This window comes from Hypoxylon trugodes, assembly GCF_022578975.1.
Source record: "Hypoxylon trugodes strain CBS 135444 unplaced genomic scaffold F4822scaffold_3, whole genome shotgun sequence".
In the NCBI taxonomy this organism is placed as follows: domain Eukaryota; kingdom Fungi; phylum Ascomycota; class Sordariomycetes; order Xylariales; family Hypoxylaceae; genus Hypoxylon; species Hypoxylon trugodes.
Window position 1 is genome coordinate 439,375 of NW_026250018.1, and position 24,297 is coordinate 463,671.

At 47.7% G+C, this 24,297-nt stretch overlaps 13 protein-coding genes across 13 annotated transcripts; 6 read left to right on the forward strand and 7 right to left on the reverse strand.

Annotated features, from left to right (window-relative positions):
• Positions 1 to 483: 483 nt before the first annotated feature.
• Positions 484 to 927, forward strand: F4822DRAFT_426445 (uncharacterized protein; the record flags this gene model as incomplete). The annotated part of the gene is made up of 2 exons (XM_051460560.1): positions 484 to 568; positions 635 to 927. 2 exons carry the CDS (start codon positions 484 to 486, stop codon positions 925 to 927), a joined length of 378 nt encoding a protein of 125 aa, XP_051316371.1.
• Positions 928 to 1,872: 945 nt separating this feature from the next.
• On the reverse strand, positions 1,873 to 2,631 carry F4822DRAFT_426446 (uncharacterized protein; the record flags this gene model as incomplete). Its single annotated transcript, XM_051460561.1, has 1 exon — positions 1,873 to 2,631. The coding sequence occupies one exon, from the start codon at positions 2,629 to 2,631 to the stop codon at positions 1,873 to 1,875; it is 759 nt and encodes a 252-aa protein (XP_051316372.1).
• A 552-nt stretch (positions 2,632 to 3,183) lies between these two features.
• F4822DRAFT_393696 (glycosyltransferase family 32 protein) lies at positions 3,184 to 5,032 on the reverse strand. Its single transcript, XM_051457312.1, has one exon. The coding sequence runs from the start codon at positions 4,674 to 4,676 to the stop codon at positions 3,513 to 3,515; it is 1,164 nt and encodes a 387-aa protein (XP_051316373.1). The 5' UTR covers positions 4,677 to 5,032; the 3' UTR covers positions 3,184 to 3,512.
• A 563-nt stretch (positions 5,033 to 5,595) lies between these two features.
• Positions 5,596 to 7,779, forward strand: F4822DRAFT_155490 (glycosyltransferase family 15 protein). Its single transcript, XM_051453078.1, has 3 exons — positions 5,596 to 6,335; positions 6,426 to 6,864; positions 6,956 to 7,779. Exons 1-3 carry the CDS (start codon positions 5,806 to 5,808, stop codon positions 7,277 to 7,279), a joined length of 1,293 nt encoding a protein of 430 aa, XP_051316374.1. The 5' UTR covers positions 5,596 to 5,805; the 3' UTR covers positions 7,280 to 7,779.
• A 401-nt stretch (positions 7,780 to 8,180) lies between these two features.
• F4822DRAFT_426449 (uncharacterized protein) lies at positions 8,181 to 8,606 on the reverse strand (the record flags this gene model as incomplete). The annotated part of the gene is made up of 2 exons (XM_051460562.1): positions 8,181 to 8,260; positions 8,327 to 8,606. The coding sequence occupies 2 exons, from the start codon at positions 8,604 to 8,606 to the stop codon at positions 8,181 to 8,183; spliced, it is 360 nt and encodes a 119-aa protein (XP_051316375.1).
• A 136-nt stretch (positions 8,607 to 8,742) lies between these two features.
• On the forward strand, positions 8,743 to 11,434 carry F4822DRAFT_155541 (HET-domain-containing protein). The gene has a single exon (XM_051453082.1). It carries the CDS (start codon positions 9,390 to 9,392, stop codon positions 11,394 to 11,396), a length of 2,007 nt encoding a protein of 668 aa, XP_051316376.1. The 5' UTR covers positions 8,743 to 9,389; the 3' UTR covers positions 11,397 to 11,434.
• On the reverse strand, positions 11,435 to 13,558 carry F4822DRAFT_155540 (ferric reductase NAD binding domain-containing protein). The gene has a single exon (XM_051453081.1). It carries the CDS (start codon positions 13,442 to 13,444, stop codon positions 11,474 to 11,476), a length of 1,971 nt encoding a protein of 656 aa, XP_051316377.1. The 5' UTR covers positions 13,445 to 13,558; the 3' UTR covers positions 11,435 to 11,473.
• An 879-nt stretch (positions 13,559 to 14,437) lies between these two features.
• Positions 14,438 to 15,603, forward strand: F4822DRAFT_155498 (copper transport protein ctr4). The gene is made up of 4 exons (XM_051453079.1): positions 14,438 to 14,574; positions 14,636 to 14,666; positions 14,739 to 15,412; positions 15,550 to 15,603. The coding sequence occupies exons 1-3, from the start codon at positions 14,524 to 14,526 to the stop codon at positions 15,215 to 15,217; spliced, it is 561 nt and encodes a 186-aa protein (XP_051316378.1). The 5' UTR covers positions 14,438 to 14,523; the 3' UTR covers positions 15,218 to 15,412; positions 15,550 to 15,603.
• Positions 15,261 to 16,554, forward strand: F4822DRAFT_155568 (uncharacterized protein). Its single transcript, XM_051453083.1, has 2 exons — positions 15,261 to 15,412; positions 15,550 to 16,554. Exon 2 carries the CDS (start codon positions 15,852 to 15,854, stop codon positions 16,254 to 16,256), a length of 405 nt encoding a protein of 134 aa, XP_051316379.1. The 5' UTR covers positions 15,261 to 15,412; positions 15,550 to 15,851; the 3' UTR covers positions 16,257 to 16,554.
• F4822DRAFT_155500 (L-lactate dehydrogenase) lies at positions 16,555 to 18,453 on the forward strand. Its single transcript, XM_051453080.1, has 4 exons — positions 16,555 to 16,966; positions 17,021 to 17,072; positions 17,139 to 17,982; positions 18,064 to 18,453. The coding sequence occupies exons 1-4, from the start codon at positions 16,852 to 16,854 to the stop codon at positions 18,331 to 18,333; spliced, it is 1,281 nt and encodes a 426-aa protein (XP_051316380.1). The 5' UTR covers positions 16,555 to 16,851; the 3' UTR covers positions 18,334 to 18,453.
• Positions 18,428 to 19,415, reverse strand: F4822DRAFT_393704 (PEBP-like protein). Its single transcript, XM_051457313.1, has 3 exons — positions 19,043 to 19,415; positions 18,980 to 18,989; positions 18,428 to 18,921 (listed from the first exon to the last, which is right to left on the reverse strand). Exons 1-3 carry the CDS (start codon positions 19,260 to 19,262, stop codon positions 18,573 to 18,575), a joined length of 579 nt encoding a protein of 192 aa, XP_051316381.1. The 5' UTR covers positions 19,263 to 19,415; the 3' UTR covers positions 18,428 to 18,572.
• A 754-nt stretch (positions 19,416 to 20,169) lies between these two features.
• F4822DRAFT_426456 (uncharacterized protein) lies at positions 20,170 to 21,309 on the reverse strand (the record flags this gene model as incomplete). Its single annotated transcript, XM_051460563.1, has 1 exon — positions 20,170 to 21,309. The coding sequence occupies one exon, from the start codon at positions 21,307 to 21,309 to the stop codon at positions 20,170 to 20,172; it is 1,140 nt and encodes a 379-aa protein (XP_051316382.1).
• Positions 21,310 to 21,690: 381 nt separating this feature from the next.
• Positions 21,691 to 23,903, reverse strand: F4822DRAFT_155657 (uncharacterized protein). The gene is made up of 4 exons (XM_051453084.1): positions 23,577 to 23,903; positions 23,432 to 23,509; positions 22,509 to 23,354; positions 21,691 to 22,450 (listed from the first exon to the last, which is right to left on the reverse strand). Exons 1-4 carry the CDS (start codon positions 23,733 to 23,735, stop codon positions 22,073 to 22,075), a joined length of 1,461 nt encoding a protein of 486 aa, XP_051316383.1. The 5' UTR covers positions 23,736 to 23,903; the 3' UTR covers positions 21,691 to 22,072.
• Positions 23,904 to 24,297: the final 394 nt, after the last annotated feature.

The following is a 24,297-nucleotide window of genomic DNA, read 5'->3' on the forward strand; positions in this document are numbered from 1 at the left end:
GCGAGTACGTCACAAGGGTCTCCTTGCTGCCGATCCAGGGGACAAACAAGATCCTGGAGTATTGGCCTATCGCGATGTAGCCTCAACATGAAATGCCGTGGCATCTCCGATTCTCCAATTCGGGCATCGTCGATAATGTACAACGTTGGGCTGCCGGCGGTTAACTCGGTTTAATGTTGTCGGGGTACGGAGGTGCGGGCTCTACCGGACCGCACTGTACGGACGTTGACGGCATCCCAGCATATATCTTATATGAAGAGTTTTCCAAACTCCTTATTACCCGAGAGTAATAACAGGAATCTTGATCTCATACATATAGGTTTATACTATTACTATTACCCCGGAATTATCTCCAACCTTGTGGTTAACCATTACAGTCTATTTAGAGTGTTCAAACACCAAGACACTAGCACTCTAGAACGACTCGACCTTACTTATTGAAAGTCTATTCTTTAAACCATACCAACCAACTATTTATCTATAATGTCATATATTCGCACACTTGAAGTTGTTTACGACGATAGAAGGGGTGCGGTTGATGGGGAAGATATCAACAAGGGCTTCGGCGGTATGATTTCCAAGTCTAATACCCCAAGCAGTAACTACCCAAGGATCAACAACTAACCCATTCTAGGAGAATATGTCTATCTTCGGCCTCACTACACATCCAACCGCGATGAAGCCGCCTGTGGCTTTTCTCTATATACAACCTACGTCGAAGACCTGTGCGCAACCAGCATATCTAAAGGCGATGGTCGCGATCTCCATCGGTATATCAATGTATACCACAAACTTGATAACGAGAAGACGAGGGTCGTTAGATCCGTGTACCTTCGGGAGAAAAAGATGGGAGACGCTCAAACAGACGATCTGAATAGGGGGCGGAAGGGGCGATACCTGTATCTGTGCTGGAAATATGCGGACTAGGGACTTGTGGAACATCTAGAACCTACTCAAACTACACATCACGTAAATCTTAGTAACAAGAAACATATTGACAAATTCAAATCTTCACATCAGAGATCTCATAATAGCTTCCTATAGAGGTAGCTAGACCATGAAACTCCTCCTTGACAGTACCTTGCCCCTTATTCTTCTCTATGGCGTCGTAGACCACCTAATTTTCATAAGTAAGCTGGGGTTGTGCCATACGGCGCTAGAACCGACTAGCGGCTCCCCGTGCGGGAAATCGCCGGCTTGATTCGGCCGATTTGTCTATTTTTGACGGAATATTCGTGCCCAACAACACTTCGGACCTCATCGGGCTCGGCCCTAGATACACCGAAAACCAACTCCTCTTCGCCGGGATTGTGCCAACAAACAGTTGAATACCCCAACCAATTTAAGTAGTGATGTCGTAGATAGGACAATTAGGGGTCTTGTTTTTTCTGGCAGCGTCGCAGTCTAGTCTAGTAGGGCTGTGATTAGGGCGACAAGTAGGGTTACTCAATAGCGTGGGAGTACCGCGATTTGTTTAAGATGCTGGGGTTTCACGGCGACTGCCGAAACCTATCGGATGGTACGTCATAACTTTAGTTGGAGATTCAATAAATATTACGTCGTAAAATTGAAACCTTGATATAAAACAAGGAGTGGGATTACGGAGAGAGTGCCGAAAGGGGTGGTGGTATTGACACATAGTTAAAGGGGTTACTCACAATTGGCTTCCAATCGTCTCAGGGGCGGTTACCGTATTAGGGTAACACAACCGAGCCTTTTGTATTCCGAACATACCAACCTAAGCTACAGGTAGTCTCCTACGTGAGACAATTCGACTCAACTATTCTTTAAAAGAACTTTCTAAACGTTCCTTCCATACAGAAACATTATCCATCCCTTCAGCCAGATCGCCGAATTATCGCCGCGAATTGATTATGCCTTCGGTGCCTTAACTGCCTTCGCCGTGAGTGCCTTGCGTTGGGTCTCGGCAGCGAGTGCGGCGTTAGCTCCGCGCTTGGCTAACTTCTTGTCACTTAGAGAAGGGCGTGTGGAGGGCTTGGTGTGCTTGCGACTCGAGGTGCTCTTGTGGGGGTTCATCTGCTTGCTACCACCGTGAGGCCTAGTTCGGTGCTCCTCCTCCGGCTTCCATCCCCACTTCAACAAGACCGCATCAATATCCTTCTGAACCTGCTTGCGCGCGTCATCTCTCGAAGTACCGCTTCGTAAGAGCTTGTCGTACTCGGTATGAAGGTGGCGAACATGCGCTCGGACGGCAAGGCTGGCCTTCTCGGCAATGCTTTTGGTCGCTGTTCTTCCGACTCTGCCGCTGTGCTTTGTCGTGGCGTGCTTAACGACAAGAGGGAGCTCCTCGGCAGGCAATTGGGGGAATAGCCCGAGAATTGCGCTTTTCAACTTAGAGACCGTCTTGTCGTCTCTTCGCTTAGTTGCTTGAGCTCGCGAGGCATGCGTTGCCTTCTCTTGTTGCTGAACTTTCTGATAGACTGCGATCGGCACTCGGATGCCTACTTGCTGCTTCTTATTGTCTAGGACGACGTACATAGGACTGTTCTGCTCCTTGGTCTGCTTGCGACAGTTCATGGTGATGTAGCTATTTCCCTTCGGGACGAACATGTACCCGCGCGGGATCGGGTCGCGGATGGACACAACCTTTTCCTCTGCGGTCGGTGCCATCGTAGTAAACTAGTAAGGTAGGGTCTTATGAACGGGTATACTGGAAAACGAAAATACGGCGAATTCTGCTCATTACACTGAACGTCGAAGATGGTTATCTTGCTGATAACAAAGTATTGAAAAGTTATAAAAGAAATTGTCTTGACTAACAAGTAGCAAGCAACCCTTACAATTGGTTGTTGACGTGAAAGACAATTAAGAATAAAGACGTTGTTTCGTGCGGTGGTTGGCGAGCAAGAACTAGAATCGTGTTGTTGCTCGGGTACTATCTTAAACAACAAGTCATACTTGACTTGGAAACAAGTGGCACTCGCCAGGTTAAGGGTTATTGCCAGTTTACCTATTCACTAATGTACGGGGGTTGGGCGGTCCAAGCACCTTTCACGCCGTTGTCGCATACTGGAATTCACACGGCTGTGATCTATGCGTGCAAATATGCGCGTTCGGCACGGGATGCGTGAACGGCGGCAGCCACCATTTTAGTTCCCACCTGGATAGGTACTTCAACCGGTCAAGTAGGTTACCTAAGGTGTGTAAACACGCCATGCATACGACGACGATAGATCTATGTCAGATTATTAGCAGGGTTTACTCCAAGATTATATTTCATTACCATCAGAATTGGCTGATACTCAACTATCTAATAGAGCAAGTTCGATAATATTACCTAGTACGTAGACATAAGCTTTCGAACCTATTATAATAAGACTTAGATAGCATCTATTTGCTGTACGAGTAGTACGCGTATTAGATATAATTCATTCGAGGAGCTGACTGCTGTATAATGATCTAGAGGGGTTGTGGGCTAACCTGCTCATGGAGTTTCCCAACCCTATACAAAATACCTAAGAAATTTCCATCACACATTACAAGACTTCATGCTACTCGTTCCGGGGTCCACCGCTGCTTGCTCGGCTATGACCGAGATCGTTTTGTAAAAAGTCTCGGACTAAGATGTTGAACCGCGTATCTCGTGTCCTCACAACCTCGGGCGTCAGTTTGCTTAGATGTCTCTCCCATGCCATCTGGCTCCAAGCGTGGTAGGCAACTTGGTCCTCATAGAGGCTACCGCCATTCCTATCTATCTCTGCAGCCCACTTTCGCGCCTCGTCCGAGCTTAGCTGTTCATGCATGAATTCGATGTGATGCCAAGTCCACGTTGGCCAGAAAAAAGCATTCGGAGGTAATGTACAGACTTCGTCCGGATGTTCCTGCTCTAGCTCTTTGGGAAGTACGACACTGTGGTAGTTCCATTCCTTGGAAAGATCGGCGCCGTTATACTCTGTCAACCACCTCTTAATAAAAGAACTATTCTTCCGAGCCACCATGATAGCGTTACAGAGACCATTTCGATTTCCACCCTCGTGGCCTAGGATTATATCACGCGGCGATTTCAGAAGATTCGTGAAGGGTCGGAACCCAAATGCGTCCATGTCCATGTAAATGCCACCATGCTCTTGCAACAGCTTCAGTCGGAGAATGTCGGACACATGCGCTACTTGCCAAGTCGCGTCAGGCGAACTTTTCAGCCCCGCCGTCTCTTCCGGGGAATGGTAAACCAATTCAATATCATCCTTCAAATGCCGTATCCACGGATTCGACAGAGGCGACGCATTGGGTTCAAGGGCGGGCGGGTCTGCTAGATAAGTGTAATGGAGGAATATTTTTTCTGCTTTCATTCCCACGATCGCGCTTCGTACGGCTAGGTAGCATAGAAAGTCGAAGGTACCGACGCTCGGCTTATCATACGGGTTGCTAAGCCCATAAATGAAATGGACATGATTTGGTATGGGATCTAGCTCCCCATTGCTATCGGTGCTCGATCGAGGTGTACGGCCGTAGAGGCAATCGAGTTCGTTTTGGGTTGGTACGAAGTCTTGTTGAACCTTCCATTGGTAGGCAAATGGCAGGGTTTGTCGTATTCGATCGCCGAACTGCCTTATTGTCGGGAATGTAGAAGGGTTGAATAAGAGAAAAGCGAGGACGAAAGGGATGAGGTAATAAATATGGCGACGGCGTGGAAATCCCATGTTATGACGATGCATGTGAGAAGTGCAAACTTGCAAACACACGGCCTTCTGAAAAATAAATCAAGTCCTCTGTTCTCTCCTATCAGTTTCTATGTACAAAATCTGGTAGCAAGTAAATAAGTTCTGGTCGAAGTAGTGTAGCCTGGGAGAGATTTGGAAAAGGACTCTAAAAATCGACAAGGGGTCTTAATTTGGCAGTCTTGGCAATCCCCAGAATATTCGGCTGTTGGGAATCACCGATAATATCTCATCACTAGTGATAGTATGGTAGAATTAGAATGGTAAGTGTCATTAGAATCTATATCACGAAGTTTGATCTTAATGTTGAATAAATGTTGTGAATAATAAAAGCTAGAAATGTTTATTTGATGCTTAAAAAACAGCTGGAACTCTTTGATAACCTTAGATTTACTTTCCGCTATATCCGTTCCGTTGCGCATGGTATAGAGTTACTTGTATGCAGTGTTACGCAATGTGGGGACCAAGTATAGTTGTAGTAGGTATAAGGAGTTGCTTTGATGGATGATGTAAAACGCGTCGCAAGTCTCGAGTTATATCGCTATTACTAAAGCTGAATAGTTGTACTTGTATGGATTTTAATTAACTACATACGAAATAGCAATTAAGAGTTAATGAAAATATTTGAAGCTATACCGAATTCACTACTACGTAAAGAGCTGAGATTCGGATTGGCAGTTGCATACGTAAAATGCTACTTAATAAAAGGTACTTACGACGCTAGGACTAAAGTATACCGCCATTGCAGCTGGGGGAAAGGATAAAAACTGGAATAGGGGTCACCTTGCACGTGTAAACAGCGCTAAAAATAAGCTATTCTGCCCTGTCTGCCCTACGCCAATACATTGGAGACGTATATGTAGGTACAGCTATACCAACCATGGTTAGGGGAACTGTAATTGTACATCTTAACATGCATGGAAGGTACATAAAAAATAGGGACTCTTTTCTTACCGATTTCATGAACAGGCAGCCATATTTAATTTATTATACACCGTAGATGGCTTCGCAATTGTTTAACAATTACAACAACATCAACAAGGATATTGTTGTTTCAATTATTACACCCACATTACACATGAGTTAACCACAGAAACGAATCCATATACCTCTCCTTACGACGACGATGTCGGTGTTGCACCGATTCCGAAGGAGAAGAGGAGGATGGCATCAATCTCCATTTGTCTGGATCCTCGGAGTCGCGTGCCTCATCGAGATCACTCTTCATGCCGCCCGCTTCCGAGTGCCTATGCCACCGCGCGAACTCGATACACCTTTCTATGCTTCGTGCCAGGAACCCCCCGCGACACCTCCTGACACCCCGCGCGAGAATGCTGCTATTGTTATGTTGGCCCGTAACGAAGAGGCTGAGAAAGCCGCCCGCTCTGTTCGCAGCCTCGAAGAACGATTCAACAAATGGTTTCGATATCCTATAGTCTTCCTCAACGACGAGCCGTGGAGCGACGACTTCATTCGCGCTATCAATGCCTCTACGAGCGCACCGACCTTCTTCGAGAACTTTCCTAAGAATACATGGACGTTTCCCTCTTGGATGGACAAGGAGGCTGCGCAAACAAGCATGAAGAAACAAGGTGACAGCGGCATATTATATGCAGGGAAGGAGACATACCATCATATGTGCAGGTTCTTCTCTGGGTAGGTTTACCTGTTCCTATTTGCGCTCCACCAATTCCTACAATACTATACCATTGAGAGTGCATATATACTAAGACATTGGCATTGCAGGAGCTTCTACCAGATCGAGGCGCTCAAGAAATACAAATGGTACTGGCGACTTGAACCGGACGTCGAATTCTCTTGCTCAATTACCTACGATCCCTTCGTCGAAATGGCCCGCCATAACAAAGTATACGGCTTCACCATATCCCTATGGGAGGAGCCGCGAACCTGCCCTAGTCTCTTTAGAGAAGTCTCCGATTGGAAAGAAAAGAATAATATCCCGAGTAGCCCCCTCTGGAAGGCGGGCATCGACCCATCCTGGGCGCCTTGGCCATTCCGCAGTCTTTTCAGCTGGTTTTCGCATCGAGACCGTAATGGAGATAGGTGGAATCTTTGTCACTACTGGAGTAATTTCGAAATCGCCGACCTTGACTTCTTCCGCGGTGTCAAGTATCAGGACCTTTTTCAGCACCTGGAACATACTGGTGGTTTCTACTTTGAAAGGGTTCGTACACACTAGCCAGCACCATCACGGGAAAAACCGTCAATTCCTCATTCAATTCGGTGTATAGGTTTACTAACATGTTATTTCTCAGTGGGGTGATGCAGCAGTCCACTCCCTCGCCGTCAACATGCTCGCGCAACCGCACCAGGTGCACCACTTCGCCGACTTCGGGTACCGCCACGATTGGTACTACCAATGCCCCGCCAACGCGCCAGGGGGTCAACTCCCCGAGTCGAAAGCTCTGAACGATGTTAAAACAAGCTGGGCCCCCGAAATCTCGGGTGGTCTGGGCTGCCGATGCGATTGCGACGGCCGTCGGAATCGAAACCATGCTACGTATTGTTTACACAAGCTCAAGGCACCGAATACGGCACACCGCCCTTGGTCTACTTGGGCGCTGGGCTTTCTGTTTTAGATGATATACCGGAGTAATTTTGGATTGGATATTTACGAGATATATACCTTTAAAAAGAGAAGAAGATACAACGCATAAATAAACTTGCGGCTGTACTGGAAGCGAGCGGTAAAAGCTCCACGGTTGCAGAGACATTCTACGAGACAGGTACAGGCACCGTACCGCGGTTTACAGAACTATGATGACTCCTCCCATTGGGTGGCGGCAATAGATCGTAAGGATCGCCGGGTTAGTAGTCTTAACTCAACCTAGGACTACCTTATTACCAACTTAGCCCCTAAATGTTATGTACGACCGACCGAAGATAGACGAGCGGATTCGCTCCGGGGGTTGAAAAGGGACATTGTATGGGTACCGAGGCTAAAACATCGGGGTATTCGCATATGCATAGAATATTGTATAATGAATGAAAAGCACCCAAGCATCACGTTTGGAGATTTCATAAGGATTTACTCATTCGATTTATATGCTCGTTTTAGCACTCTCATTGTGAGTACAGTAAGAAGCATCAAATAGGTAGATACCCTTGTGCTACTGAGATAAAAATCTTCCAAAGTGCTCCCAACCCTTTGGGTCCAGTTCTTTCGTCCAAGTAACTTGCGTAATCAGGCCCTTTTGCTTGCTGGGGGTCGTCCTTAGCATCGTGTCGCAAGACCACCTAACGACCTCATAATCCGAAGGGTATCGGTCTGGGATTTTCGGGTTGGTGGTCGTGGTCTTCGATTTCGTCTAGGTGTTCTGTTTCAATCAGCGAAAGGTGTAGACACCAAGCGCCCATATTCCGCCGGAGCATTCTACTCGTATGGCTCGAGTAATTTCGTCTTGCTTGATGTCCGCGGTGAAAATATTCGCGGCACACAATTCACCCTCTTCATTCGAATCATGAATCATCGTCGCACGCTCATGAAATGTCATCATTATCAATAGCCATATCCTCATCAGCCGTCTTATTCGTCTCCGCCGTCTTCTCCTCAGCAACATCTACAAGCGCAATACGAAGTTAGCCTTCCATACCAATCTCAACACCAACGCTACACCTATACGTACCCTTCATCTCAACCTCACCCTCCGCCTCCATCTGCCGCTTAACCGCGTGTCCCATCTTCCTCTCCAGCTTTCTACGCTTCTTAGCGCTTAGCGCTGCATTCGGACCGCTAGTAGGTAATATTCCAGCGCGCGCGCCTCGCTTCGCATCTGCCTTTGCGACTCTGCTCTTGCGCTCGAGAGCTGCGCCCGCATTGCGCTTTTGGTTCTGCTTTCGCGCTTTGGCGGCGCGGGCTGCGAGGCGGTTTTTCGAGGGGCCGTTTGGATTCTTTACCGACGGCATGTTCGCGGGCCAGAAAATTGACTGAATAGTTTGATTGGGAGTTTGCGATAGTTAAGTTTAGAGTATTGTAGGTGTTTAAATATTCTTGTCGGAAAGAAAATTGAGAACTCAATTCAAAAATCTAAAAAGTTTTAGTGGGGTCCAGCGGAAGGTTTCCGTGCCCCTCAGATCTATGCTTATGTAATGAGAGCAAGGTTGTATGACTAAGCGAATCCTTCCCCTATTTCCTCCACTAATCGATTACATAAGTGGCTAGCTGACTTTCCTTCCTACATCATCATCAGCATCATCGTGAATAGTGGCAAACGGCTACTTGACCGGGTAGGCTCCGAGTATTGTTTTTTTTTTTTCGAAAATCCAAACTAAAATAAAAAAAACGAAAGAAAAAAAAGGGGGTGATAAGGCGCACCGTTACTTGCCCGAAGACAAGCCAGAGGGAGCCGAAAAAGCATCATCCTGACCGTTACCACCACTGAGGATCGAACTCTCAACCGGTTTCCCCGTCACATTGAAGAAAGTACTGCCCAGTTGAGCCAAGCCAGGGTTACTCCTCTCAATTATTGAAATCCTATAATATTATTATTACCTATCTACACATTGCTTGGGTTCTAGAGATTTAGTGGGTGGATGATCCTCGTTGACTGGAGGTTGGGTAGGTAGCCCGGCAACTGGGAAGCTATTCGGGTCACACAGCACTAGTGTTTTATAGACGCTAATGTCAGGTCTAAGTTGTGAAGTGTCTGCCTAAGGATACCTTGCGGGACTTGATGATAATTATCGGAAATGAGTTCGACCGCGACGATTATCACAGAGTCCCTGTGTAGGTTCTGTCACCAGTTCGTTGATAACCTCTTTAGCTTCAATTTCCTCAAGCAAGAAACCTATCCGACGCCATGGCAACCAGTCGGGTCAGAATGGACACCTGAGAAGGCCTGGGGGGATGTCTTCCATCATTATGAAACATTTGATGATCTTTCCAAAAGCGCCGAAACTTGTGAAGTCTGCAGTGTCCTCCACGCAGACCTCGCGCAGATGAGCGCGGACTTACGTCAAGGTTGGCTGGGATTATATCCTTTTTGGTCTACCGGTCGCATGGGAATGAACAAACTGAAGGGACACTTCCGCGCTGGATTCCGTGACTCTTTAGGCGAGATGCCCTGGGGAAGCAGTAAAATTGGGAGCATTCCGTTGCATAGCTTTAGAGTCTGCAGACGTGTGCCCCTGAAAGAAGGCGAAATTGTTGAATATGCGGATGCTCATAGGAGACTCCCGGCGGTATCATCAACCCTCCAGCCGTCCGACATTCCTCAGGAGGTGGCTAGCTGGGAGCGCGAATGTTCGGAAACCCACAAAAATTGCGCTGGGCTCGGGTCCAGTAGCGAACTACCTACAAGGGTAATCGATGTTGGCAAGGCTGAAAATGCACACATTCGTTTATATGAGTCGAGGGGCGAAAAGGCACAGTATGCGACTCTCAGTCATTGCTGGGGTGGAGCGATTCCCTCCGTCACGATACAAGCGAATAAGGCGGCAAGAACCGACATTATAAACATCGACGAACTTCCGCAAAATTTCAAAGACGCAATTCAAGTGACTCGCGCCCTAGGGATTCCATACATATGGATAGATGCACTGTGCATAATTCAAGATTCAAAGGAAGACTGGGATAGAGAAGCTAGTAAGATGTTTTCTGTTTACGCCGGCGCCTCATTAACTATATCCGCACTGGATGCGACAGCAAGTACGGAAGGCTTCCTCAAGCCAAACAGAGTACCCTTGGCCATAATAAACGATGAATACGGTGTCCAGAAGGTTTTTCCAGATATCAATGAATATCTCGTACGATGCCCACTCACTACTCGAGGATGGTGTATGCAAGAAAGACTTCTAGCACCACGTTTGCTTCATTTTGGGAAGGAACAAATATTCTGGGAATGCCGCACGGACTTCATATGCGAAGATGGGCGGAGAATTACTGGAGACTCGGATGGGCACGTCATGGCAGAGTTTCTTAGAATCAGAAGAAGCCTTGGCATATCCGCCGATCCGGGGACCGACTTATTTTGGTGTTACTGGTATCAATTGCTAGGAGAATACACCACGCGGAAGCTCACTGTTCCTACTGACAAGCTACCTGCCGTGGCCGGAGCCGCCGCCTTGTTTAGAACTCCGAGGCCCGATTCGACATATGTCGCCGGCTTGTGGAAAGAAGATATCGTGAGAGGTCTACTTTGGTGTGCTCATTACGATCATATGCCTGGCCGAAGAGTCTGGGGAATCTCAACGACGGACAGGATATCTGTTTTGACTAAACCCGCTAAGAAACGTGCACCAAGTTGGAGTTGGGCTTCCGTCGACGGACAACTCGATTTTTGGGCACGTAAAATTGGCGGATTTGTTGTGGAAGCTTTAGGTGTCACAATGGACGCCGAGAGGGAGGGTATAGCGAGCGTAGCGAGCGGGATAGTAAAACTTAGAGGCCTCGTCACGCGGATGTATTACCATCCCCCTCCCGATAAACCCGGTCTCGATGTGGGGGCCTTGACATTTAAGCGGATTGATTCTCCTGAAGATGAGTCCGTTACACTGAATGGATGTGTCATGGATGTGGATCGCCGCTCACCACGGTTTTGCTGGGCGATAGTAATGGCGCAGTCCATGAACGATTGGTACCTGCTCATACTTCACAAGCAGAATGATGGGAAATTTCAACGAATCGGAATGTCTACGTCAAAGTCGGTGAAGGTTGATCCCGGAAGATTCGAAACGAAAGAGATTGAAATCGTTTAAATATCTTTCACGAGGTTTCATTGAACACCGAGGTTTGAACATTATACTATTTTTCATTACTTTACTCGAGGGGATTTCTACCACTCAAGTCGGTCATCGCATACTAACTTAACATCGTATCGTTCGTTCCCTTTCCAGACCTTCGCGCCCGAATTCGAAGACGCTACAAAACTTCTTAAATCAGTAATCATGCTACCCGGTCCGCTTGCATATACGGTTGTTGATCCCCTGACGGTACTCCCCACGAACTCTTTAACTAATTTTTCGAGGTCGGGATGCCTGTCGAATCCTTGTCCTCCAATTCTCTGGACGTTGAGGGATGTGTTGGTCCTAACTTCTCTCACCGATGAAGTGGACGAGGATACACCAGCTTCTTTAATTACCGCCTCGTCCTTTTCTGATGCATCGTCGCTGATTGACGGGTTTTTGCTACTCGCTTCTCTTGTCACGTATATGTGAACTTCGATTTTGTGCGCCTTCGCGGCTTTACGAATAGCGTTGAGCTCTTCCTCTACCCAACGCGTGTCGTCCTTCTTTCGAACCGCCCAGACTAGTTGAACCTTTCGGTCTTTTACTTCGGGTTGCTCGATTAAACCTAGCAGAACTGGCAGCACGTACGTAATTCCTGTTCCACCAGCTACGCACAACACGTTAACGTCGGGCGTTAAGTCGTCGACTATTGACTCTCCGTAGGTCCCCGACAAAATGAGGGGTGTCGTGGCAGTGGGCGCTTCAGCTAATTTCTTCGCGGCCAATTCAGCAACCTTCTTCGTCTCGCCCTTCTTCGCTCGTATAATGTACGAGTGTGATACAAGACCATCCCGAACCTTCGGCAGATTCAGCGGCGTAAACGGATGCGACTGCCATATGCTGCATTCGGTGAAGCACAGGTAGAAATGTTGTCCAATTTTCCACGCATCCTGGGGATGGTTGAAATCCATTCGTACAACATCTCCGTGTTCCGCATCGGGGAAATGCGTGAGGGATGTATGCGCCGCTTTAAAGCCCATCGACCCATCAGGTAAATATTGGTAGTGAATCAGAGCTGAGCGCAAATATCTGATGCCTCGGTCCAAGCCCCAAATTGCTAAGCCAGGAATCAAAAAGCACTGCAGGTTCGCCCAGTGGCCATAGCAAGCCCCGATATACACCATTGCTAAAACGTAATGCGACTTTCGGAAGAATTCGTAACCGGTAAGACGAATGCCCCATGGGGTGCTCAAAGCGAAGAGCATTAAGAGCAAGATCTGGGCTACCACTCCCCAGATTATGTATAACTGCACGATCCATTCTATCGCGACTTTGGGCTGTGGTTGGTAGAGCCGGACTTCGACAATCGTCCAGCCAATGGTATGTAGTGATCCTTGGATAACGATTATGTAGCCCAACCACCGATGAAGAAAGTTGAAGCTTTGGTACGGGAGACCGGTTAGCAGAGATAAGATCGATTCTCTACTTGATAAAAGAACAGAGAATGGTGTCAAGGCATAGGCCAAAACACCTACTCGATCTGCGAATGGGCCCAGACTCGTTCTCGTATTGTAAAGGCCAGGATTATTCTTTATCGGCGTGATCCATGTCTGGTACGTGATACCAGCGAAACTAAATATGAATAAATAGGCAGCCAGAATTGTCAAGATGAGAATTTGGAGTCGCGTCGTTCGGCCGAAGATCAATCGAACTGAGTCGGGTAATAAATATTTTCGAATCAATGAGGCGGCGGTCCTCCTTATTCGCGAGCGTCGGTCGATTATTTTCGCTAGTCTTTCGCTATCGCCCGCAACCACTTCGTCTGCGCGTGGAGATGGGAAGACCCGTCTTCCGATCGCCCACAGCAGGAGAATACCACCAATTATCGCCCATAATATGCCGGAGTAAAGCATACTCAGATCGTGGGATTCGTAGACTTGATCAAGGTAGGCGCACGACCCTGCATCGTTCGTACACGGAACCGCTCTGTCGACATAACCCCAGTGCTTTTCCAAAGACGACGCCTCGCTGAAGTTCTGGATGTGGCGCGCGGCCAGATGGTTCTCTACGGCCGCCATCTTGCGCGACTCAACGAGTGATACCGTAGGACGTTGGTCGTATATGACTAACGAACAGACGAACGATTGACACGACCCAAAGAACGGGAAAGCTTTTAGTTATTAAAGCTGCAAAGTCTGCAGACTAGCTTTCGCCCACGTTGATCTACATATGATCTACGGTTGTCACCGGGAGCCACTCGACGCGATCATAATACATATTATAAGTATGCGACTGGTCTAGCTGGTCTAGACAGAACGCCGCCTAGCCGTCCAACCGTCCCACGTCGCACCCGTGTGCCGGGGCGAAATGGTGCCATCTTGATAATCTTCTCCACCAAGAAGAGCAGAGCTTTCTATCACAGACCTCCGGCATCCTATGTGTTTTGCTAAGAACTTGCTCGGGAATACTACCATGCTACCCCACGACGTTGTTCGAAACACACACCGTCCATGCCGTTAAACCTCTGAAGGGAAAGCCTGAGAAAAATTGAGCACGTTTTCCAGGGGTCGACGACGGCTTGGCGTACATGGGTAGCTGTTCCAAGATAGCCAATGGTGGCCTGGACCCGCCGATGGTTAAGGCGACGAGCTGTTGAAGAATCGACTTTAATGGACCGAATGGTCGGTCGTGTATCCACTTCGCCTGCGTCCGTCCTTCGATGCGATCATCTGGGTTCGTCAGGACCCGCTTGGTTGGTCTTGGTTTGAGGGGCGACAAGGGAAATGGGGGTTTAGTATTTTATCTAACAAAAGGCCTTTGTGGTGTATGCGCGGTCGCCGCGCCCAGCCAGTCCCATTTTCAAAATTCGATATCGACCTTCCTAAATTGCTACATCTTGCTCTTATACCCTCACTCTCTTATAAGGCGTCATCATCTGTTATCTATCTTAAACGGGTGGCAACGGGTTTCAAAAGATATACATAAGAGGGCGAGAAATCAATCCCATTGTTATTTTCGCATCATCCCAAGACAAGACCAATCCGTACAAGCTTATTCCCCGTTCCAATTGCGGGACACACCGCGTTCGTCCCTCCGAAGCGCACGCAACGGGAAGGTTATAAATTGAATTTTGCCGGCGTCCATATTAACCGCCAGCATGGACCACAGCCATATGGATGACAGTAGCAACGCTACATGCACGCATGCGGTATGTTGTGACTAATTGAGATTGAAATGAAGCCGACTGGATAATAACTGACCGAAAATAGATGACATGGAATTGGAACACTGTTGGTACATGTATGGCTTCTTACTTAGTTATTTTTCAACCAACGAAAACTAGTATTCGCGATCGGTGTTAACATTTCATAGGTTTTCTTGCGGAGTCATGGCGCGTTGAGAATGAGGGAGGATTTGCAGCATCATGCATTGGTGTCTTTGTTTTAGTCATATGCCTCGAATTCCTTCGTCGATTGGGCAAGGAATACGATAGCTTCATATTACGACAATTTCAACAACACGTAGCGGCGCAAGCTCGCGCATCAAAGGCAGAGGATTCATGTTGTTCCGACACGCCGGCGCTGGGTCCGCAGGTCGTTACTTTCAGGGCGGCGCCCCTGCAGCAGTTGATCCGCTCTGTTATACACGCCCTGGCTTTCGGTGTCGCTTATATACTTATGCTTATAGCTATGGCGTTTAATGGTTACATCATAATATGTATCATTATTGGTGCTGGTGTTGGGAAGTTTTTGTGCGACTGGATGATCGCGAAGGTCGTTATTGGGGGAGAGGGTGAAAATCAACCAAAGAAAGCAGCCGGTTTGGAAGAAGCGTCTGTATGCTGTGGTTGATGATATCGTTAAGTTTTATACCCACTATGCATTTGGTAATAGTTTTGCGCAGGGCAAATGGACGTTTTATGATAAACAATTTATAGAAATTTGTTCGTATCCCACCACCAAATGTCCTAGACAAACTAAATCCTTGATATGGAGCCCAAGTTGGTAAACCTGTTAAAGATGTCGGTGCCAAGCAGAGACTAGAAGGTAACTTCTTTTAAACATACTTATTACATCTATCTATCTAGTAGCCTATCATTACTTGCATGTGTCAATCCCCCAAGAAGCGGCTATTTTTAGATGTTCAAAATACCAAGAGACTTGGATTGACGATCAAATATTAGGCAATATGAAAACAACCTTTCCGACACAAAGGACCTTGCTATGTCCTAGGACTATAGGAAAAATATGTCTCGGTCTCGAAAAGGGAACTATTAACTCGGAGGCCAACGCCTTGGAAGTTCTTACGTCTGAAAAGGGGTACGAAGTATATCGGCGTCCAGAGTCCTAGGTGGAGGTGGCATATATGATCAAGAGCTGTTAGTCAACCCTGAGATGAGGTTGTGGGGGATACTTGCCTCACCTCCAATAATCCAAAAGCCACAAGACTCAAAGTCCAATCCTTCATCCCCATAACACAAGCAAGATGAATTCCATTATCTCCACCCTTGCTACCTTCGCCGTACTCGGCTCGACTATAGCCAACCCAATCATCCAAGCCAGCACGACTTTCTCGTTCCCAACAAATGTAACGGGTAGTATGACGCTCTATGCTCCTACCCAAACTCCAACTTTGCTCCCAGCTCCAGTGACTACTTCTTCTCCTAACGCTCCGAAGGAGCTCTCAATCTGCTGCTGTTGCCTTTTTGAGCCTCAACCCGAGGTTCCCCATTACATAGCCGAGTGTCCGAGGGACGGCGTACATGCTGTATGCGGTGATGAGGTCCCTATCGACTCGGGATACACGCTCGGGGGTCTGGAAGGGAAGCCCGAGGAAATTGCGAGGGTATGCTCGGAGGTTAGATGCGGTCCTGTGAAGTTTACGGGTTAGTACACCTCTGATGGACAATCGTGGTCAACTCACAGTCGAGGAAACGTGTAAGGATGGAGATAGGATTGGGGGCCATTTTCATTTCGATTTGACGAAGGAAATCATTCGCGATTCAATTCCTAACTATTGGTCACAATACACTATACCCTTGTGACTTCGTCCGATCTTGTCTGGTTGTGAATATTAACTTCGGTGGGAAACACTCGGATTCTCGGAGGGCGCGCGGCTCTTCGAAGTTGGAGTATAGAACTAGAATCAATTGAAAATGGTAATTGGTGCGGTTCTAGAGCATCTAGGGTATCACCAGAGTATAAACCGGGTTAACTTAACTAAAAACGGGTGCGGATTGCTTATTGTGATCGTTAACTCTATTGCCGCGTCATATCCTGGGAATCGGGAACAAATCAATGACAATTAGTTGATGTCATCGGACATCTCCCGGCACCGTCTATCGGGGCCCTTTCCTTGTTCTAAGAAGGATATAAAATAAACATTAACTTCGATAATAAATCAATATTGAAGTCACCAAAGAACCATAGGCAATTCATCGAGAATAAAGACCAAAGTTTACCCCTAACCCCTTTTTTACGCGACCATGAGCGACCCAAATAACCCCAACATTCAGCAACGCAGCACGCCGCAATGGGCACTCTACCAAAGAGAACTATTTTGGGCCCCGAACGATGATAAACATGCACCGTTTAACACACGTAAGTTATAAACCAAACTTCTTCATTTTGACAATGATTAACATATTTGCGCAGACCCCGACAAGCTCAGGGAGACAGCCAAGGAACGCCTGAGCCAGTCCGGATGGTAAGAGCCCCACCCAAAATAGGGGCTTCACTATCACCACCAAGACATAATCTCACAAAATTCTAGGCACTACGCATCCTGCAACGCAGGCCTCTCATGGACGCACTACGCCAACCGTCAAGCATTCTACCGACACCAAATCATCCCACGTATGCTAGTCGACACAAACCACCGGGACACCGCAACCACCATCTTCGGCCACCGGGTCTCGGCCCCCATCGGCTTCGCTCCGATCGGGATTAACCGAATCTACCACGCGACCGGCGAACTTTCACCCGCCAAAGTCGCCGGGGAGTTAAACCTTCTATACTGTTTAAGTTCAGCCGGTAGCTACAGCATCGAAGACGTCGCTAAGGCTAACGGAGACGGAAGTCCGCGTTTTTTCCAATTATACTGGAGTCCCGATGATAGCGTCGCGTTATCGATGCTTAAACGCGCTGCGGATAATGGGTATACGGCTTGTATGCTGACGACGGATACTTGGCAGTTGGGCTGGCGACATGATGATGCTGCGCATGGGAATTATGCGTTTTATCACGAGCACGGGGCTGGTGACCTTGGATTGCAAGATCCGGCTTTTTTGAACCGGCTGCGTGAGGCTAAACTCGATGCATCGGATCCGAAGGATAAGAAACGCGTTGGCGCGGATTGGATTGATAAGCATATTTGGCATGGACAGGCGTTCTCATGGGAGCGGATCCCGTGGCTCATGGAGAATTGGAAGAAATTGAGTGGTGGGAAGCCGTTTTGTATTAAGGGTATTCAGAGCGTGGCAGATGCAAAGAAGGCGGTTGAGCTTGGTGTTGATGGGATTGTGGTTTCGAATCATGCCGGACGACAGGTTGATGGGGCGATCGCGAGTTTAGATGCGCTGGAGAAGATCGCGGAGGCCGTCGGAGATAAGATTTATGTGAGTATTCACTTATTTTCGCGTTTGCACGAAGATGTTTATGATGCAATCGAGAATCATGGCTAACCACTGGGAAATTAGATTATGTACGACTCAGGAATTCGCGGCGGAGCCGACGTCTTCAAGGCACTTGCGCTCGGCGCCAAGTTCGTGTTTATCGGACGCCTATGGGTGTATGCCTTGAGCTCCGGCGGTGAAGAGGGCGTGAGACACGTTCTAAAGGGTCTATTGGCAGATTTTGACATATTGATGAACGTCGCAGGGTATCCCGACTTGAAGGGTATCAGCCGGGATGCATTAGACTCGCTGCCAAAGGGTGCTTACTTCCCTTCTACTACCGAGATGGCTTGAACGCCGAATATCTTGGGTAGGATTTACGATAGGGGAGGATAAATAGCTTGCGAATTGTTGATTTCTCGATCACGTAGCAAATAGGGTCGAATAGCTGACAAAGGGAATATTGATTGTGTCTCTGTTAGATATCGAGCGAACGCAAAGTTTCCTTCAAGAATTCAAGTCGATTCATCTTCATATATATATTTCCAGCATTAAACTTCACCCATCCCCCTTTTCTCAATCCCCACTAGCGCTTAACCAGTAACGTTAAAGTAGTTAGCAGCAATAGGGTCCTTAAGACCAGCCGCGGTGATAAAGTTAGGAACATTGAAACCAGACTTTTGACTCTGCAACATCTGGCTCGCGGAAGCGGGGATCTGCCAGTTCTCAGGCTGCTCCCAGAGGAGGTTGGTGTATCGGTGTGGGTGAGGGGGGTTCTCGGCTGGGGGCGCCGGAGCGAACCAAGCTACGGGGCCATTGGCCGTGGACTTCAGGGTGCTGACACCATCGGCGGATGCCGAGCCGCTTGACTTGAAGTCTCGGATCACGGTGTGCAGGTACGTGGCGGGCTGACCTTGCTTGGGGTTCGCGAAGTTGGTGGACCTGTAAGTTTTGTTAGGTATAGGGATCTGGTTACATTTATCGGAGATACTAGACATACGCGTCAAGATCTATTATATTATTAGCTAGGTGACTATTGCAAGCTGGGGAAATAGGGGCTTACCGATCAACATCCAAATGTAGGTGCCATTAGCGGGGATGCTCAATCCGATGGTTGGCTGTCTCGAGGTGTCGGACTTCGAGAGTGCCAGACCAGGAGTAACGGACTTGGTGCCGAAGGTGACTTCGAGCTTCTGCGTGACAGCCGGGGTAAAACCCTCTGGTGTCTGAGCGGCCGAAATGCCGGCGAAAGCCAAAGCAGACAAGATACTCGATCCCTTCATTTTGAATGTTGATGTGAATAATGGTAAAAATCCTTTACGTGAGGCGTCGATCCATTCTCTCGGTGTAGTCTCCCAGGATCCGGGTCAGATATAAATACCAGCCGCCGTTGAAGGCGAGACCCTTACGCAATAGCTTATGCGGAGCTATTTACATTGCCTAGAGGTAAGTAATCTACCTCAAGCCAATTCTAGCACCGTTTGGTGTATATAAGCACGTTGGCTAAATAGGGAATTTACCTGATCGGGCTCGGTCGCCTCTCGTGCATGGTCAATCTTCCGGCTTGGCGAATTAGATGTAAGGATAACCTCAAACGCGGAGTCCCCGCAAATTAATGGCAGTTGGATATGTTGTCTAGCCTGGATTATGGTGTTGTTGCCGATCAGTATTGCCTCGCCACTTTGTGGGGAGCTTCACATACCCAGTGGTTGAGGAGATCTGGGCGGGACCAATGAAACATCACGTACGAATTGTTCCGGCCGTCATTCCTAGGGGCCCTTGCGACTAGGGCATGGTATCCGTAGATTAACTACAATGTTGATGTCAGTTCAATATGCGGCTCTAGATGATGATCTACCATTGTTATGTCTGCGGAAAGAAGGTAAACAAAAGGAACTTAAAAGCAGAGTGCGATAAAGCACCTTTCCATAGAAATCACAGTAAACCCACAAGGAAACATGAAAGAGAGGGAAAATTATCGAAATGTCTGAATTCAGTGCAGTATTTACAGCAACACGCCAACCATTGACTATCGTAGCGGATGTTATGCTGCCATGCATTAGAAAACAAGCAGGCGTATCGGTCTATTTGACCAAGCCATCAATTCCAGCTCCGAGCCCTATTCCCCTGTGACAACATCGCAAACCTCTCCTTCTCCCCCCGCGACGACATCGTAGGCCTTTCCTCGGTTCAAGCGCCGAGTCGAGTGTTAAAGATCCAGTACATAGTCTTGTACGACTTACGGCGCAACATATGTAGTCGCCACTGGTATCCCTTCCCCTTCGCTCGGCCAAGTATCTTCATCATAAGCACACGCGTCCTGTCCGCCTTAGCCTTCATAACCGCCAATCGCAGATCCTCCAACTTGTCCTGCGTGTACACCTTCCAAGTATCCGCAAAGAGCTCCAAGTATCGGTCGCGTATGCGAATAATGCGAGCTTGCGTCAAAATCTTCCTCGCCCTCCACGGTCGAGTATTCATCGGCGGGTCTCGATGCGGGAAGGGAGGTTCCGGTCCAGGAGGAACTTTAAGGAACTTAGCTACCTTTCGCGACTCGGCGCGGAATTTCTGCCTCATGATGTTTTCCTCGCGCTTCGCTTTGCGGATCTCGTTATTGGCTTTCTTCTCCGCGAGTAACTTCGCCTGTCGCTCCTTGTAAAGATCTTTCTTAGTCTTCGGGGGCGGGAATCTCCGTCGAATGTGGCCCATTATAGTCGAGATAGAGGGATTGGGTTGGGCGTGGAGGATTATGTTTAATTCCTTGCAGTCGTCTTCCGTTGCATTATTGATTTCCATCTCGCGTAAAACTTCTAGGGTGACGACCGGGAATCCGGGGTGAGAAGGGAAGTCTTCCAGTATCGCTTGGAGGTTTGACTTGTGTAAGATGTCGTTCTTTAGGGTTTGCATGTGGATGATTTCGAGCTCGGTGAGCTTCGTAAGCATAACGACTGCGCCGACACTACATTCGGCAATTTCCTTCTCTATCTTGGCAAATTCCAACTCGTACTGCTGCCTTTTACTTTCAACAAACTCGACATGTTCTTTGATAGCCTGACTGGTTTGCTCGAGGTCGCGCTTATACTCTAAGCTAAATTTGCAGATCGCTTCGATATCGATCTCATCGTCATCTACCTTAGGAGCTTCGGCATTGGAGGTCTCATCAGCGGTATCCTTCTGGGAGGTAGAGTCGAAAGTTTTCTCAGGAGCGGTCACCGTGTCGTCGTCTGTTGAGGTTAAATCTGACACGTCTTCTGAAGCCATAATGCTCTCTGATGTCAAAGAAGGGCCCGTAGGCTCCTCCCTTGATGGCGTCGACAGTGTTTGGCCCATGTTGATTAAATATGCTTCGGGTCAAGAAGTAAAGGTGAAGAAATAATGAGGTAGGAAATTGGCCCCGTAAGGGAAGAGAAAGAATTATGAATGGCTTTTTTGGTGGGCACCGACGACGCGGGTCTTGTACCTAGGTCGCAGGCATGGGTTTGGTTTTTAGAGTACGCAAGATTGGCCTGCTTAGTCGTTCGTACCGCGAGCTTTTGGACGCCGAGAAGTTCTTGGTTTCAGTACCAATGTAGAATACATTCAATGTCGTGATCATTCACAAAGCTACATGGTTAATATAGGTAGGTGATGTTGCTAGTAACTCGTAATGTTCGTACCAAGAACCCAATAGCACTGTGGCAAACATACAGTATTCAGTCTCAATCGTTCTATTCTAGAAGTTAGGTCTGGTAACGCCGTTCGTGGGTACGTTGGCAAACTCATTCTTTATCTTGTTGGCACTGGGTACCCTCTCGTATACCCCATCCAACTCGCACCGTTTCTATTCAATCACATTGTATAATGATATCGGTTTGGAGACACCGTAGTGTTTTATTCGAGTTGCTCGATTTATAACGCGAAATTAATGCTGGTGCATGCTACATCGTTGATATACAGATATGTGGAATTCGAATAAGGCCGCTTATGATTTAACCCCCCCAAGACCTAGTCCAAACGCCTGTGGCCTATGCAATATTAACAAGATTGCTAACCTCTCTAGGTCGATTGTAGTCGTTACTCTTGAGAATCGCTGTTTAATTCGACTCGGCGGTGATTAGTGAGCTATCCCGTCGCTATTCTTTCCCACGGTACTAGGGCTGTTAAGGCCGCTACCATCATCTCTCGTGTCCCTTACGCCTTCATCTTCATCATCGCTCATTAAGCCTTCCAATTCAAATTCTTGGGCATCCCTTACAGGCACATTTCCATTAACACGCGGTCCTAATCGACCATTCGCTAGATCCTTATTAGGAAGCGCCGGTGTGGCGTTACGATCGTATACACCGAGAAGAGCATTGGTGAAGAGGAATACTAGAAAGGCGAGCGAGTACAAAATCAATATGTAGGCAACGTGGTCCATGCCTGACGCAGCAACGAGAGCCATTTGTTCTTCCGTCGCGCCCATGAACAAGAATCCGGAAGCATAAAGCAACTATAAGAATCATTAGCGGGACCATGTAATTGAATATTCCGAGCGCGGAAGTACTCACAAATGCGGGGACAAATTGAAAGCTACTCGTCTCACGGCCATCTTCAGATAAACCAGGGCGATCCCGAAGAACAAATGATACCTCGATCATACGAGTGGCACCAGCAGCCATGAGTGTGTATCCAAACATCTTGTGGGTTTCAGCACTGATCATCAGCTCTTGGGGATGAGCACTCATAGCCCAGCCAGTGATCAAAATAACGAAACCGGGAATGAAATTGCGTTGAGGTCTGCCGTCTCGGTCTTTGCTTAACCAGATTCCTGCCAGACCTGCAGCCCACCATACGATACCCATAGTGGTATGCTGCCAATCATTCTTGACCCAAGCGGTACCCCATCGGTGTTCGGTAAAAGTGTTAACAACTCCCCAGGCGGCGATAACAGAACTGTCAAAGAACTCCTGGGACCGTCCGGTACGCCTGATCCATAACTGCCCAACTAATAATAGGATCGTCAAGAGGATACCGTAGGCAATGAAAGCACTACCCATAATGAAATGGGCGAGACATTGACCGAGATGATCACCCTGACAAAACCCAAGAGCCGTGATACCACCAAACAACATTTGCGTCCAAGATAGGACAGGTAGAGCCTTCCCGACGATGCCGTGTCCTATCTTCACGAACCGTCTTATCTTCCCATTTATGCCTTTTTCGAGATGTAACTTCAAGTATATACCCATAAGAATCTGGAAGAAGAGGACCAAAGAGATGGGCGACGCAAATTTGGAGTGGACGTTATCGTGTCGAAATTCGCGACCGCCGTGCATGTGGCCCAGGGCGTATCCGACGATCGCCAGCGCTGTGCCGACTACTTGGACGGGGACGTGCCATCGGGACTTGACGATCTAAATAACAGGGAATATCGATCAGAATGCAGATCAGTCGGCGGAGAAAGAAGGCTGTAAAATGGAGAAATACATACCCCAAGAACCATACCCAAGGGAAAGATAATACCCCAGGCGAACATCTGTATGAAGATATGAACCCATAATGTTGTGTCCTATGCGAAATATCAGTTTCCGACGCTTCCGTTGCAGTCAGTCCGGTCGTATTCTCTTAGAACGTACAATCGGCTCAACCGAAATGGCTTGCCCATCTTCAATATGCGTAGAACTATGATCGTGTGCGGAAGCCATTGGTAAAGCAGCTAAAGCGAATAAAAATACAGAAAAAGTTAAGGAAGACGAAGCGGTGTTCGCCATTCCATTGAGCCTCCGTCGCTCCATGATGTGTTTCGAAGCGAGAGAATCCGGGCTGTCTGGGCTGTCTGGTCCCAAGCTGGGTCGGGATTGAACCCCCTTGAAGGCGACGTGTTTCGACTATTCGAGGCCAGGGGGGGTTCGTAATGGAGGAAATTACCAAAAACAGAATAAAATCAGACGGTACAAGTAACAAGAAAATAGTACATTTCAATTTTGTCAATTATCGAATCAATTGTAACAGTTTCAATCCTACAGAGTGTGGTCGTCGTTCGAAAGCGGTTGAAGTTGAAGAGGGGAAGAAAGTGATCAAGACAGTTAAGACCGTCGGAATTTATTGTTAAAGTTGTTAAAATTGTTGATCTTACCTTCGATTTTCCGAGGCGCGAACCAAGAGAAATGTCAATTCCCTTCCTGCCGACACTTCCATCCACGTACTCCGTACCTGCCTCTTACACTTTGCTTATACTAAATGGGTACCTTTAATGTTCTGGACTCACAAAGAATTCATAATTGCGTCAGCTTAAATCCCTTGTACTTCGTTGTACATGTATTACGTAACCTTCTCCCCAGACAGCTCAGAGAAACT